The 15,574-nt window shown below is 37.6% G+C and overlaps 1 protein-coding gene across 1 annotated transcript; it reads right to left on the bottom strand.

Moving 5' to 3' along the window:
- Window positions 1-3,572: 3,572 nt before the first annotated feature.
- Window positions 3,573-5,142, bottom strand: LOC149171557 (uncharacterized). The gene has a single exon (XM_089427500.1). The coding sequence runs from the start codon at window positions 4,405-4,407 to the stop codon at window positions 3,721-3,723; it is 687 nt and encodes a 228-aa protein (XP_089283626.1). The 5' UTR covers window positions 4,408-5,142; the 3' UTR covers window positions 3,573-3,720.
- Window positions 5,143-15,574: the final 10,432 nt, after the last annotated feature.

Here is a 15,574-nt window from a genome sequence, read left to right as displayed (position 1 = left end):
ATGCAGTGCAAATCTGACTTTTCTCCTTGAGAGTGTCTGCCCCCCCCCCCTCTCCCGCCTCTGAAATTTCTTCCTCTTCCTCTTCAACCACCTCTTCCTCTGGAAGAATCTTGAGCAAGATTCTTTTCTCTATGTGCAAGGCACAGCCTCTTCAGAAGACTGAGGGGTTGTCTTCTTCCCAAAAGCTTTCTCTCTTTCAACAATTTTTTTCACAAGGGAGTCAAAGGTAATATCTTTGAGGTTTCCATTTGCTTGCAATGACTCAAGATAATTTGAGTAAGTGGGATAAAGTGCCTTGAGAAAAGCTATCAGAGGAATATCCAATTCAACATTAGTGACTTTGATATCATGCATAATAGATTTTACTTCTGATGCAAGAGCAAGAGGATCATCATTTTGTAATTCAAGGGTGAACAGTTTAATCATGAGTTGAACAACTTTAAGTGCACAGTGTGAGTCATAAAGTTCCTTCAATTTTTGTAAGGCTTCGAAAGCATTTGAAAATGGCGAAATATGGTGACTCACCTCTTCATTTACTCACACTGCAATCAATGCATAAACCTTGCTGTTCTTATTTTCCCAAATGGCGAATTCCTTGTCTGAGGTAGGTTGTTCTAGCTCTTTGTCTCCGTTTCCAACACACACTCCTTTCCATAGCTCATTAAAAATGAGAGTGTGTTTGATTTTCCGCGACCATTCTGGATAGTTTTCCTTGCCGGAGAGAACCACTCCCACAATAGATATCAATGAATGCATTTTAAAAATCTATGTACTGTAAAAAATATACTTCTGCTGCCAATATGTTGTGAGAAATAGCACTTCCAGTGGTAGTTTTGTAAAAAAAATACAATTCTAATATAAATATAGCAGAGGTATTACATAAGGGGAGGGTATTATATGGGGAGGAGCTTATATGAGGGAGGCGGTGGGAGCCACACAGTAATATATAAACCACAGTAAAAAACAACTCATTTGAATATAGCCATCACACAGAATTCTCTTTACGAGCCTTGAATGAATTGTTACGTTGCACCATACCACAGTTACACTGCGTAGGATTGAGTACAGTCAACCACCGCTCTTGGGCTCGAACACAGTCAACCACGGCTCCTCTGCTTCCTCCAACAATGAAATCGCTTGAAACACAGATATGAAACAACCCGGTAGATCTCAGCTTGCCTTAAATTCCAGGTCCTCTTGGGCTCGTGCAACAGCTCAGCTTCATCTTTGGATTAAGATCCGTTGGGGGAGTGGCACAACTTGTCATTGGGCACCCCTTTGACACTATTAAGGTGAAGTTCCAGAGTCAGCCAACGCCTCCTCCCGGTCAACCGCCTCGCTTTGCAGGTGCAATGGATGTTGTGAAGCAGGCCATTGCCTCAGAGGGTCCCCGAGGGCTATACAAAGAAATGGGAGGTAGTTGGGCTTTCAACGAACATTTTTTGAATGAAGCCTCACAGGAAAGCCGTGGCAGAAATGGTGTGTCCACAAGACCTAAATTCTCAACGTAGGTTTCAAGGGAGTCTAGGATGGCTTGCAAATTCCAACTTCAACGCAGAGAGAACCCAACCCAGTGTCGATTTCTAAGGAATCAGTGGGTGAACAAGATAAATTACAGATATATTGCAATGCATTGTCCAATTACACAGAAAATTGGGACAGAGGGAATGTTCAACGTTTCAAACGCTAGTGGGAGAGTGCACTAACCATAAAAAATACACAACATCTAATTAATTCAGTGCAGAGAAGTATCTCGCGAGAGCACAGATGATAGAATAATGGTAGATATGACACACTGGGAGTTACAAGGAAAAATGGGAAAAATAGGCAGAATAGCATGGGAGTTACAAAGTAGAGAAGCCAAAAATGGTGTTGGCTCTGATACCATGTCAGACCAGGAGGTCACTCCCCAAATGTGATTATCTCATTCATTTAGGTTGTTCATTATTATATACAAGAGGGAGAACGGTTCAGTTCATCTCCCAATGACTCTCCATTTCCTATATTATTTATTTATATTAATTACAAATGTTCACCCAATCTCTATAATTAGGTGTCAATAGAATATTTAATTCTAAACTTAGTATTTATTTCTTTAAAATCAAATAAATAATTAAACATAAAATATTTAATTATAAACTTAATATTTAAGTGAAAAATGTTAAATTCTAAAATAATAAATTTTAATTAAGTTAAAAATTTGTGAATAATTTATAATGAATTGTGTAAACCATTTATTATAATAATAAAATTCATTAAAAAATGATCATTACACTAAAAACTAAATATTATTAAGATAAAATCTTTGAGCATAAATCTCCAGAAAAATATTGCTTAACTAGTAAAAAAAATCATAAAACACATACTACTAAATCATAAATTTTCAATCTTTACTCAATAAAAATCATAAGCAATATTCTATAGCGAGGATTTGAAGAACATAGAAAACTTGCATGATAAAAGAAAACAAGAAGCTTTATATTATAAAGGTGAACATGTACGAAAAAAAAGGCAATGATTAAAGACCTTTTAAGAATAGTTTGAGGGTCCCTTGAATGATTGACTGCAAATTTGAAACCAAACAGAAATTCTTCTGATTCAATAAAAATCCATGGTTAAAGATCATGCTTTCCCACTTTTAATTTCTTCCTTATCATTTTCTTAAATACTGCAATTAGTCGGTGAAAATTATAATTTTCCATTTTTCCCCTTCTTCAAAATGTCCCTTTCATGAATTCATGCCTAGGGTTCTTCCCTAAATTTCTACATATTTCGCTATTAATTCTTCCGAGGAGGTTACAAATTCTAATTCATTTATGAGGAATTTTCCATTTACTAGATCTTCATTCATGGTTGGAGTGCTAATCCATTTACTAGATTTTTTTTTCAAATGCAGCTTTTTTTTCAAATGCAGCTTGGTTGAAGATCATAGCTCTCTTTGATTAAAGATTGAAATCCATGTAGAAGAAGTTTCAACTTCTAATTTATTTATCAACAAATTTTGTTTTAAATTCAATGTAATTAGTCATTCATGATTGAAGATCAGAGCTCTCTCTTTCTTTTCTTCGATGTCTGTTTCCTGCATTTGATCCAACTCGCTTCATGATTGGGCATTATCGCTTTGCTGTCGTGTTCAATAAAATCACAAAAATTGCTTGCACTTTCATGATTTGAAGATTCTGGTTCGTGCCTAGACAAACATTGATTGTATCACAGAAACTCTCAATTTCATGATCAGAAGATTCTGAATCTTGGTTGTGAAACCGATTCATGTCTCGCTGTTGTGAAACCGATCAGTTTTTTATTTCTGATTCGATACATTAAACTATATCCAGGAGCGAATATGGCCCCCAAAAAAACCAACAGCTTTCCCTGATATAACCACTACCTCCTCTTCAAAGGATTGAAATATATCCCAAAGCCCAGAAAAAATGTGGCCACAGAGACCAATAAAAGGCCCAAAATTTAATGCTCTGGTATACAAACGAGAGAAATAGTTACAACAGATGTTTAATTTGATGAATTTAAGTGTTTTGTTTCTTGGCCACCATGGTTACAAAAACATGAAAACAGAGTTTTACACCGACCACATGAAACACAACTTTTTTTTTTTCATTCCCTGAGTAGCACAATGCCAACATTTCATAAAAACAAAGGCTAATGTTTGGATTAAATACCAGCTACCAGAAATCATAGCTGCAACGAAATGAAAATAACCAATTACAGTGAAGGTATAGATCTTTCAAATTCAACAGTTTCTGAAAACTGAGATTGATTCGAGGGAGCCCCCAAAATCCAGTCGGAGACCCTACTCTCATTCTCAAAGCTAACGCTACCTGCATGACTTTTGTCATCTTTGTGATCATCATCTTGTTCCCAAATTCTGAAGCAAGAAGAAGCACCCTGAGCAATGCTCTCATCCAGCAGCAGGGTAGTACAATCTTGGCTGCCCATGGAATCCAGAGAAAACAGAAACTCTGTACTCGGCAAAGGACTCTGAGGCCTCCAGAGCAGATCATCGGTGGCTTCAAAAAGAGAGCCTCTCAAACAATCCTCCTCCTCCACCTGCTGCTCTGCAACTTCTGCTTCAGTGCTTTTAACTACTGCAGAATCGTGAAGATAATCCAATATATAAGAGTGCTTCCTGATAGCTGATATGCTTCGGACTCCAATACCCGCGCTATCCTCCCAATTCCATGGATCCTTCAATAACATCGAATACTCCTTCGAAAGGGAGCAAAACTCTGGCAGATTCTCATTACCTGCACCGGCGTTTTCAGGCTTGTCAAAGCCCATCCCTGTCTCAAATTCCACTAAACGTGTCTGTTTCTGTCTGCAGGAATCCTCAGGCGGACTCATCTCCTGCTCTTCTCTGGTCCGCTTCTTGTCGATGCCTCCTGTATTCATGTTCCTGGTTCTCTTCGGGCTATTATTTTGAATCAGGAAAATAAGCAAATCACTACCTAACAAATCATGGTGAAGCCCCAAACCCCATGACCGACTGCATCTTTATGTTAGATTGAACAAATGGATGCACAGGCTGCAAGAAATTAAAGACTGGGACAGGTTTTATAGAGCGGTTCCAGCTCGGATCCTAAAATTACAAGGTGATCAATCTGTGTGAAATTGGGTCTAAGGCAGAGAAAGCGTGAAGCAGATGGCAGCAGATGTGGGGCACCATGCAGTACGGGCATAGAAGAAACAGAGGCGTGAAACTAAAGGCAACATGGTGGGTATAATTCTGACTTACATTTTTACAGAAACAGAAACTGATCACACCGGAATTAGCAGCATATGTGTTTAGTTTTGGTAGAAATTAGCAAAAGCGAAGACGAGTCAGACGCCGAAACCCATGCCAATAAAACTGGATTACCCGCAATTTGCTCGCACGCCACGCTCACTTATTGAAACGAGCGCAGAGAGCATCGATGGCTTATGAAGAAACGACTGAACATTGTGCACAATTTGCATTGGATTTCATTGCAGGATGAAGAATTCCTTGCTTTCATGCATTCCGTCTTGAAAATTCATCTCTCCTCTACGGATTTTTACACCGAACATGAATTTTACACGTTAAAAGTAGGTAGCGGCCAGTTATGACTCATCCCTTTTGTTTTGTTCTTTCAAGATTCTTTAACAAGAATATGCGTTAGAGAAAACAAAACAATATTAATTTAGAACCCCTAACCCTAATTTTGGTAAGACTCATACGTTGGATGTTAGCTTCATAAATACTCTACCTCCCTTGAAGGAAGGGAGGGCATGGAAATGACAGTGAATTTTGAGTTGTTATCGACGATGTTTTTATTAATTAATAATTTAATAAAAATTATTATTTAAAAGGAATAGGAATTCTAGTGGTTATCTGGAATTATAATGCCACCGAAGAAGGCAACCATTTGATCAGTAGACGTCTTGTAAAGATTCATTATACTGTTTAATATTTGTTTTTATAAAAAAATTTCCTGGTTTCAAATTTAATTTTTAATGTTTAGTTAATATTTTGTATTTTTTTTCCGGTTTTATATTTAATGTTTAATCTGTGTTCCAATATTAATGTTTAATCTGTGTTCCATATGTTTGTTAAATTTTTATTTTTATTTAAAAAAAAAAAAAATTATTTATATTTTATGTTTTTACGCTGAAATATGAATAAAATTTTGATTAGACGAAGATTTTTCATATTTTGATATGAATTTCAATATTTATTCTAGTTTAATTTATTGTGTATTTAATTTTAGATGATAATTAAATACAGGAGAGAATAAAATATCAATATACCTATAAGTAAAATGTGTATTTATTTTTAGATGATAATTAAATATATATGAAAGAATAAAATATTAATGTACTTATACTCACTTATAGGGATTTTTTCAACTCTAAGAGTTTTAATCCTATAAAATGTGATATGGCATCTTTTCAACTTTGAATACTTTGCCATGAAATGCCTAATATAAACATTGTTGCACCTCATATTGTCATCCTTACTCCATGTTTCAATAACACCTTCATTAAAGGTGAAAATTATGGATGCAATTACTAAATGAAATTCTCTTTCATGGAAAAACATAAACATTAAAGCTTACACATATAAGTTCAACATTAGAATGAATTCGAGAGTAAAAGAAACAAAAGTTGAGATAATTTAGGAGGAACTTTACAAAATTATTTTTAAAGATTGCAAAGGGTGAATAAATGTACTTTAAAGGATCTTTAACGATGTTAAAGTCTCCACTATCATGGGCATGTTGGTGGGAGAGAGAGTTGCAAATATGCATTGTAAGATGGTGGTGGGATCATAACCCAAATTAAAGAGGAAGAAATGAAGAAGGGAAATAGCAGTTTGCTTGATGATCAAAAGAGAAGAAACTTGTAATGCTTACATGGCTTCCATGCTAACTTTGGAATTGGTTTGAGATTTGTAGAAGCTGGTTGAGAGATTTTCTCAACTCCTATCTCTAACCTTAGAAATAGTTGGATCTAAGTTCAACTATATAATTGTATTGTAAATGAATGAAAGAGTTCAATAGGGATTTTTTTTTTTTTTTGTAATATGTGCAAACATGTCTGCCCTCTCAATTTCTTTCCTAGTATCAGAACTCATATGGGCTTGACTCCCTCGAGGGAGCGCCCAGAGATATGGAACAAATCTGAGGTTTTATTTTTTGTACATAGATTAGTGTAGGTGGGTTGTTGTGTTAGTAAAAGCGTTGTTCATTTGTTATTGTGTTTGTGTACCATTGTCGTCAATGACAACTAGTCTAGTGCTTTATAGTGAAAAGGGTCACCTTAACACCGTTGACTGGTGGGAAGAGAACCTTTGTCTATGATGTTCATCATATCATAGCTCACCCACTGGAATCGAGTATTGCCAGCTACAGGTGGAGGACCTACAAATCTGCGTTTGTAATTTTTTATCACAGGTAGAGCTAGGGACCAGTCATATGAGGAGCAACATTTGTTTTGAGCATGTGGAGTGGATTGTGTATGTTGTGCATGGAGCGTTGAATGTGTTTTCCATGTGGTGCATCTGCCAAGAGTACTATCAAGCGACCATTATGGTTACAACATGCCGTGGACGTTGTAATACGCTATTGTGTGGACGTTGCTTTCCATAACTGCTTTCTTGTGGAAGAGATCAACCCCGCGTTGAGCATCTATTATATTGTTTTCAATGCCATAGTAGCGTATGAATGTTGTCCTCAAGATTTCCTTGAGAGAAAGCGTGTAAACAACATCAAACAGGAGTAATCATTGATTGTATAGGATGAAGTGGTTGCATGAGCCGTCCTCTTGTTGTGAAGGCATTCGGTGTCTAGAGGAGTCGTGACAAAGATGACACTAAGTTTTCTTGCAGAGAGAAGTTCGCAGAGTCGCATAAAGGGTATTATGTGGAAATATACATGGTGTGATTCGACTCGGCTACTGGTAAGAAATTCAACCCTAAAATCTCAACACTCGGCTACACTCAATACTTCGCATAGCAACATGTTTTGACCTTTGTAGAATGGCTTGCCACAAATGGATTGAAACCCTTATGTACAATGTGTTCCTCCTCCTTACTACCACCAAATTTAACAAATACAGTTTCTCATAAATGTAGGATGGAGAGCCCTACACGCTTCCTGTCATTTCACTAGATCTACCAACTAATTATTTTAGTTTCCTCGCCATCATGTCCACTGAGGAAGCTCATTTATTTATGGTGATGTCACTTGGTTTCTTCAGTGGCACGTATAACAACAACCACAACACCAGTCCAAAACAACATGCATGATTGATGATCTGATTAAGAATATTAGATTGTTATGCTAAGATCCTTCTGAGATTATAAACAAAATGCTTTTCATGTGCTTAAGGATTCATGAGTTTTGCAAGTGTAAAATGAGTTTTTATGTTAATTTTATGAGAAATTTTAACATAAATAAGAGACTTAACAACAGCATAAAAATGTACAGAATATCACCAAAAACACATCACAACGTAAACATGAAGAAGGAGTTCATCCTTCCTGGTCTACGTCTCCTTGGTCGAACTTCCAATGGCTTGGGCCTCTCTATTATGCTCAAATGTGTAAAAAGATGTGTTTACAATGCTCAAATGCTTCTGAAACCTACTCCAATGAGTCTAGAATGTCAAAAAATGGCCACATAGCCTCTTTATGCATCCAATTTGGTTGAAAATTGGAGAAGTTATGACCTCTCCTATTTTTCCCACTATTCGCTCTACATTTTCCCCAAAATCTAGCATCATCCTACAATTTCGCCAGCCAAGCGCTCTAACGAAGTGACATTTTCACCGAAAACTGTTGGATCATTAAAAAGCCTTCTAACGTTTAACTTCCGAAAATTCTAGCCACGTGTCTAGGGGATAAGGACAATGGCCCACCCCTGACAATCGGGTCCCCCACTCCACCTTCGTCATACTTGTTCACATGGGGCGGTCACAGTTTTGGTTAATGGCGGCAGTTTGTTTGGGTTTGTGGTTAGCCCCTAACCATGGTCTGTGGACTGGGGTCGGGGGTTAAACAAGATCCCCATCCCCCAAACATATACCATATGAACTTTAAATGCATGTGCCTCCCACTATGGTTAAGAACCAATGGGTAGGTGATGTGGTAAGGCTCTGCATTGTGTGTTGGGAGGTGCCAGTTTCGAATCCTGTGGCCTTCGGATTGATCGTTGAACCAACTTTTAGTGGCCTCTCGGGTTGCCACGTGGCAGCCTCTGGCTTGGCCATGTGTCAGCATGTGGGTTTCCACTGTTCCAAACAATAAGAACACACCATTTCTAACCAATAAAAAGGTGCCACTTGGCACGATTTGATTCTCTGAGAGAACCTTGACTAGTCAACTGCCACATAACTTGCCCAGTGAGCGTCACATCAGCAATACAAACTGTTGATTAGGTCGTCCATCTTTTTGAAAATTCGTGTGTTTAACAAAGTGAACAGAACGTGTTTCTGGGAGCATACGACGTCTGTCAAGTTGCGATGAATTCAAGATTATGAGAACTACACGATCGTTTAGGTTCCACACCATTCTCACGACTTTGATGTTTTAGCATAAAGTGATCATTCCTCCCCACTGGAAGTCTTTTGGACCCGAAAATATCACTTTTAGTTGTCCAGAAGGTGAGGGTACAGTCCCCTCACCTTTCCAATCTCTATCCATTTCAGTTTTGAAGGATTTGTTCCCTTGATCCCCACTCGAAGATAATCGACACTTCCCCTTTTCGATGTCCTTGTTCTTCTATCAGGTATAGTATCTTGCTTAAGCTCATCAAGGAATTATGGAGAAAAGTCTTCAATAGATGGAATTTGAACATTATCTCCTTCATATTCAATCAAATGAGGCTCATACAACCTTAAATTCTCAACATTAACAACAGCATAAATTTTCATATATGAAGGCAAATCCAACCTGAAGGCATTGTTACCAATCTTTTCCAAAATTCTTAATGGACCATATCTAATTGGTTTTAGCTTTTTACCTTCTCCTTGGAGCCTTTCTTTGCTAATGTGAAGCCAAACTTCATCACCGACTTGGAACTCATGATCTACATGATGCTTGTCATGCCTCGCTTTGTACTTGCCTTGGCTCTTTTCAAGTTGTTCTTGAAATTTTTGGTGTACAATTAGATTTGTTCAATGAAGTTTCTTGCTTTGTCTATGTCTCTCTGACCATCAATAGCAACATCTTTTCCAAAAATAAAATCCAAAGGAGATTTAAGCAAGTATCCCAAACATGCCTCAAATGGTGATGTTTGAATTGAAGAATGCTTAGACCGGTTGTAAGCATGCTGAATATAGTGCAAATGTTCATCCCACAAGTTAGGATGCTTGCTGCAATAACCAAGAAGAATATGTATCACTGTTATGTTCACCACCTCTGTTCGACCATCTGTTTGTGGATGAAAAGTTGTACTCTTTTTCAATTTGGTGTCCATGAATCCCCACAAGCTTGACAAAAAATTCCCAACAAAGTGAGAATCTCGATCACTAACAATGGATGTGGGCAATCCAAAATGCACCCATACATTTTGAAAGAATAACTGAGTAGTTTGTTCAGCTGTAACTTGTTTTTTACATGGCATCAAAATACACATTTTATTGACCCTATCCACAACTACATACAAATAATCATGACCTATTTTTGACAATGGAAGACCTCCTACAAAATCCATAGAAACACTCTCCCACAGTCGTGAAGGAACTGGAAGTGGTGTGTACAATCCTAACTTCCTATTGCTAGGCTTACTGATTGCACATAATGAACATCCTTTAATAAAATGTGACACACTTTCAAGCATACGAGACCAATAACAATACCTTTGTAGATGTGCCATTGTCTTACTTACACTTAAATGACCAACAATAAGAGAAGTATGTGCCTCTCTTATGATGTTAACTCTTTCTCCCTGTGGAATACAAAGCTTGCCAAGATGGTACAACAAGTTATCATGCAAATGATAATCCAATTCCTCTACTTGGTTACCTTGACTCGAGCTTGCATATACATCTTGAAAGTCATTGTCTAATGCATATTGCTCAGTATAACTTTCATGCAAAACATAATTATGCTTGAGTAACGTAGATGCACTAACAATAGGCGTAGAAAGAATATCAACAACTTTATTATAGTTACCTTTCTTATACCTGGTTACCAAGTAGAATTGTTGAAGAAAACCCATCCATCGGAAGTGCCTTGATTGCTACAACTTTCATTGAGATTGCAAGTATTTCAATGGTTGATGATCAGTGTGAAAGATTGTTTCGTTACCCATCAAGTAGTGTTTCCACTTTTTCACTCTTTTCACTAATGCATACAATTCCTTGTCATATGTAGGATAGTTAATCACTACACCATTAAAAGTTTTTGAATGAAAACAGATAGGCTTACCATGTTACATGAGGACTACACCCATGGCGTAGTCACTAGCATCGGTCTGAATCTCAAATGACTGTCTCAAGTTTGGAAGAGAAAGTACTAGAGATGAACTAATATTTTCCTTAAATGCATCAAAGGACTTTTGTAGTTTGCCTCCCCACTGAAAAGCCTTTTACACACTTGTCAATGCACGCAAAGGAGCTACTATAGAAGAAAAGTTAGCAATGAATTTCCTCCAATATTGGGTTGCTCCCAAAAAAATTCTTACCTCAGTAACTGTCTTGGGCCTTGGCCAATTCAAAATGACATCAACCTTGGAGGGATCTATTTTCAACTCACCTCCTCCAACAATATGACCCAAGTAAACTAAAGAAGTTTTTCCAAACTCACACTTTGACATCTTAAGATACAATTGTTCTTTCTTCAAGACATCAAGTAATTTTCTTACATGCATGACATGTTCATCATGAGATTTACTGAAAATTAAGATGTCATCTAAGTAGACTATAACAAATTCATCATGAAATGGCCCAACACATCATTCAACACATGCATGAATGTAGCAAGAGAAATACGTAAACCAAAAGGCATAACTATCCATTCAAACAAACCTTGTTTTGTTTTGAATGTTGTGTTCCAAATGTCTCTTTCAGCTATTCTAATTTGATGGTAGCCACTCCTTAAGTCCAACTTAGTAAAATCCTTTTCATATTTCAATTGATCAAGTAAATAATCTATTCTAGGCAGTGGGTAATGGTTTTTTACCATAATTTTGTTCAATGCATGGAAGTCCACACACATGCGCCATGTACCATCCTTCTTTGGCACCAAGACAATAGGTGAACCACATGGCGAGGAAGATGGCTTGATGATCCCTTTATCCAACAAATCTTGAATTTTCTTCTTAATTTCTGCACTTTCCATCACTCACATCCTATACATGCCAATTTTAGGAAGAGGACAATCTTGTTGCAACTATATCTCATATTGGATTCCTCCCTTGGGAGGTAATCCATTTGGTTCCTGAAACATCTCATCATATTGGTTAACTACATCAACAAACTCAGATTTCAATTTTGAATCACAACCTTTAAAAGCTTCATTATCTACAACATTCTTGGGCTTGATCATTAGAAGCACAAAATTCTTGCTTGAATTCACTAGTCTTTTCATCTACCCCGCATTAACAAGTGAAAGATTTAGTTTCTTGCTATGAGCTCTCACAATATATTCTACTCCATCTTTGAACAAATGGTATTTGTTTTCATGTCTATGGAAGATAGCTTTTCTGTCATAGAGGTACGGGCTGCCCAAAACTATGCCACATATGTCTAATGGCACAACATCAAGCTCCACTTCATCTATGAAATTTGCAGTAATGGTGAATTTCAGTTTACACTTTCTAGTAACCTGCAATTGTGCATTGTCACACACCCATCCAAGTGGATATGGTTTATGATGTGGAATGGTTTCCAAGTTTAAACTTTTGACAATGTTTTCAGAGATAAGATTGGCTTGAGAGCCACTATCGAAAAGTGTATCAATCTTGCTATGTTTTGAGATCACCCTTATGTGAAAAAGTTCTATCCTCCTCTTTTCATTTGGAATTTCATTTTGTGAATTTGAAGAAATAGTGCTAGCAATGGATTATTTTCCTTTTATACCCATGGCTGTAATTTTAGTTTCATCACCCGAATCAGATCCCAAATCATGTTGAGTGGTTGCAGTTGTCTTTTGTTTTCCCTTGTTGTTGAATTTTTTTGGTTTCATTTCGGGATGAAGCTTCCAACAATGAGCTTCATCGTGACCCTCTTTGGAATAATTTTTTCATGTTAATTTGTCTCCTACTTTCTTGATAGATGAAATTTTCTTTCCCTTCCCTTTGAAACCCTTTTCTTTTCCTTTACTCTTAAATGGCTTTTTACTACCTTCTTCTGGAGTCTTTTTCTCTCTTGCCTCAAGATGAGTGGCTTGCACACACACATCATCTAGATTATTGGGATTAAGCATTAAGATATTATGCCTAAGGTAACTGTGTAAACCCCCTATGTACTTCAACAACTTGTCTTGTGATTGCAAATCTACACCTAACATTAAAGACATTTTTCTGAATTATTGGGTGTAATCTTGCACATTTTGACCTTTAAGCTGTCTAAATTTTTGTTGATTCATGATCACTTTCTGCATATAAGCTAGAGGGTAGAATTGTCTTTTGATTGAAGCAATGAAATTATACCAAGAAATTGAGATCCTACCGTGTTTTTTATCTCCTCTTGTGTCTTCGAATTCCCACCATACTAGTGTTGCACCTTCCATTCTCAAGGAAGCTAACTGAATATTTATGTCATCCTCTTGAAGGTTTTGAATTCTGCAATAGACCTCCAACTGACGAATCCAATTATCAAGCTTCTCTGCATTCACTTCACCATTATACATGGGCAGCTCAAATTCAAAATCAAGTTTTAAACAGGGTGATTTACCAGTTCCTTTTGAGGTATGTTGATGAGTATGAGTAAGGGTTGTGTTAATGGAAGAGGGTGAATATGCTTATGAATAAGAAGATGAAGAAGATGGTGGAGAGGGTGGAGGTTTGTCTCCATTCCCATTACCTCCTCCTGAAGAACCTTCTCCTTTGGGAGGTTTGGAATTTTCACCCTGCAGCTCGGTATTCCTCTCCTCATAGAGGACCTTCACCATCTCTGTCATATCAAAGAAAGCCTTCCTGAAGCCCTTCCCATCTTCTGTCATGTTTGTAGGTTCTCCTTCATGAGACATGCTCTCTAGAGTGTCAACTGCAACTTGAGGATGAACTGGTGTTGGAGATTGTGGCAACCTAGCCCTTCTTCCCCTTGACCCAACTTCAGGGCTTCCAACCAGCTTCCCTTCTTCTATTTTGAGTTTCAACCTTGTAAGCATCACGTAAACTTGCAAACAATTAAATCCTTCTTACACAAAGCAAACCTAGTGCTCTGATACCAAAAATGACATGATTAAGAATATTAGATTGTTGTGCTAACATCCTCCTCATATTAGAAACAAAATTATTTTCATGTGCTTAAGGATTCATGAGTTTTGCAAGTGTAAAATGAGTTTTTATATTAATTTTATGAGCAATTTTAACATAAATAAGAGACTGAACAACAACATAAAAATGTACATAACATCACCAAAAACACATCACAACAGGAACACGATGAAGGAGTTCACCCCTCCTCGGCTACGTCTCCTTGGTTCAGCTTCCAATGGCTTGGGCCTTTCTATTATGATAAAATGTGTAAAAAGGTATGTTTACAATGCTCAAATGCTTATGAAACCTTCTCCAATGAGTCCAGAATGTCCAAAAATGGCCACGTAGCCTCTTTCTGCATCCAATTTGGTTGAAAACTAGAGAAGTTATGACCTCTCCTAGTTTTCCCACTATTCGCTCTACATTTTCCCCACAATCCGGCATCATCCTACAATTTTGCTCGCCAAGCGCTCTAACGAAACGACATTTTCATTGAAAACCAAGCGAAAATGTCAGATCATTAAAAATACCTCTAACTCTTAACTTCCGAAAATTTTGGCCACGTGGGGGCGCCACATACCCGGGGACTAAGGCCCACAACCCACTCCCGCTAGCTGGGTCCCCTACTCCACCTCTATCATACTTGTTCACATGGGAAGGTCACGATTTTGGTTAATGATGACAGTTTTTTTGTGGCCGTGGTTAGCCCCTAACCATGGTCTGTGAACCAGGGTTAACCACGGTCCCCATCCCCCAAACGTATACCATATGAACTTTTAATACATATGCCTCCAACTATGGTTAAGAACCAACGGGTAAGAGGTGTGGTAAGGCTTTGCGTTGCGTGTTGGGAGGTGTCGGTTGTGAATGTTGTGGCCTCCAGCTCAGTCATTGAACCAATTTTTAGTGGCCTCCCGGGCTGCCACATGGCGCCCTCTGGATGGGCCACATGTCAACTCGTGGTTCGCCACTGTTCCAACCAATAAAAACACACCATTTCTAACCAGTAAAAAAGTGCCACTTGGCATGATTTGATTCACTAATAGAACCTTGACCAGTCAACTGCCACATAACCTGCCTAGTCAGCGCTACGTCAGCAGTACGGACTGCTGACTAGGATGTCCATGTTTTTTAAAATTCCCTTATTTGACAAAGTGAACAGAACGCATTTCTGGGAACATACGATGTCCATTTTGTGAAAACTGAGTTGTGTCCGATTCAGGATGACGAGAACTACGTGATCATTCAGGTTCCACACCATTTTGACACTTTGATTTTTGAGCATAATTTTGAGCACCTGATCAATTGATTACCCTGTGTTCTCCGCTCAAGTTCCATAAGAATAAAATCATCGCTGCACAAGAAACATAATTGTGGTCATTAAAATTCTTGTTCAAGGTGGAATGATTTTTTGTTTTAAATTTATTTGGAGTTTGTATTTTTAACCTATTGAGTCTCGTCAACTCACAAGTTTATTAGAAATTGACCACTTTAACAACGGCTTTGTGAAGACAAGAAAACTCCAAGATAAAGATTGAACGACTCTTATATTTGTTCCAAGGAGGGATGTGGTGACTTGTCTATGCCTGGATGATAGTTGATAGTTGAGTTTGTTGTTGTGAGAGAGGTATCTTTGTTAAGTTGTTTTCTATTTCTTTTTAATTCTAGTTGTAAAA

The sequence above is a fragment of the Pinus tabuliformis genome, chromosome 4_2, assembly GCF_031772625.1.
Source record: "Pinus tabuliformis cultivar Carrire ecotype Pingquan chromosome 4_2, CPIR1, whole genome shotgun sequence".
In the NCBI taxonomy this organism is placed as follows: Eukaryota; Viridiplantae; Streptophyta; class Pinopsida; order Pinales; family Pinaceae; genus Pinus; species Pinus tabuliformis.
Note: the sequence above shows the minus strand (reverse complement) of the source record. Positions and strands in the feature narration are given on the sequence as shown.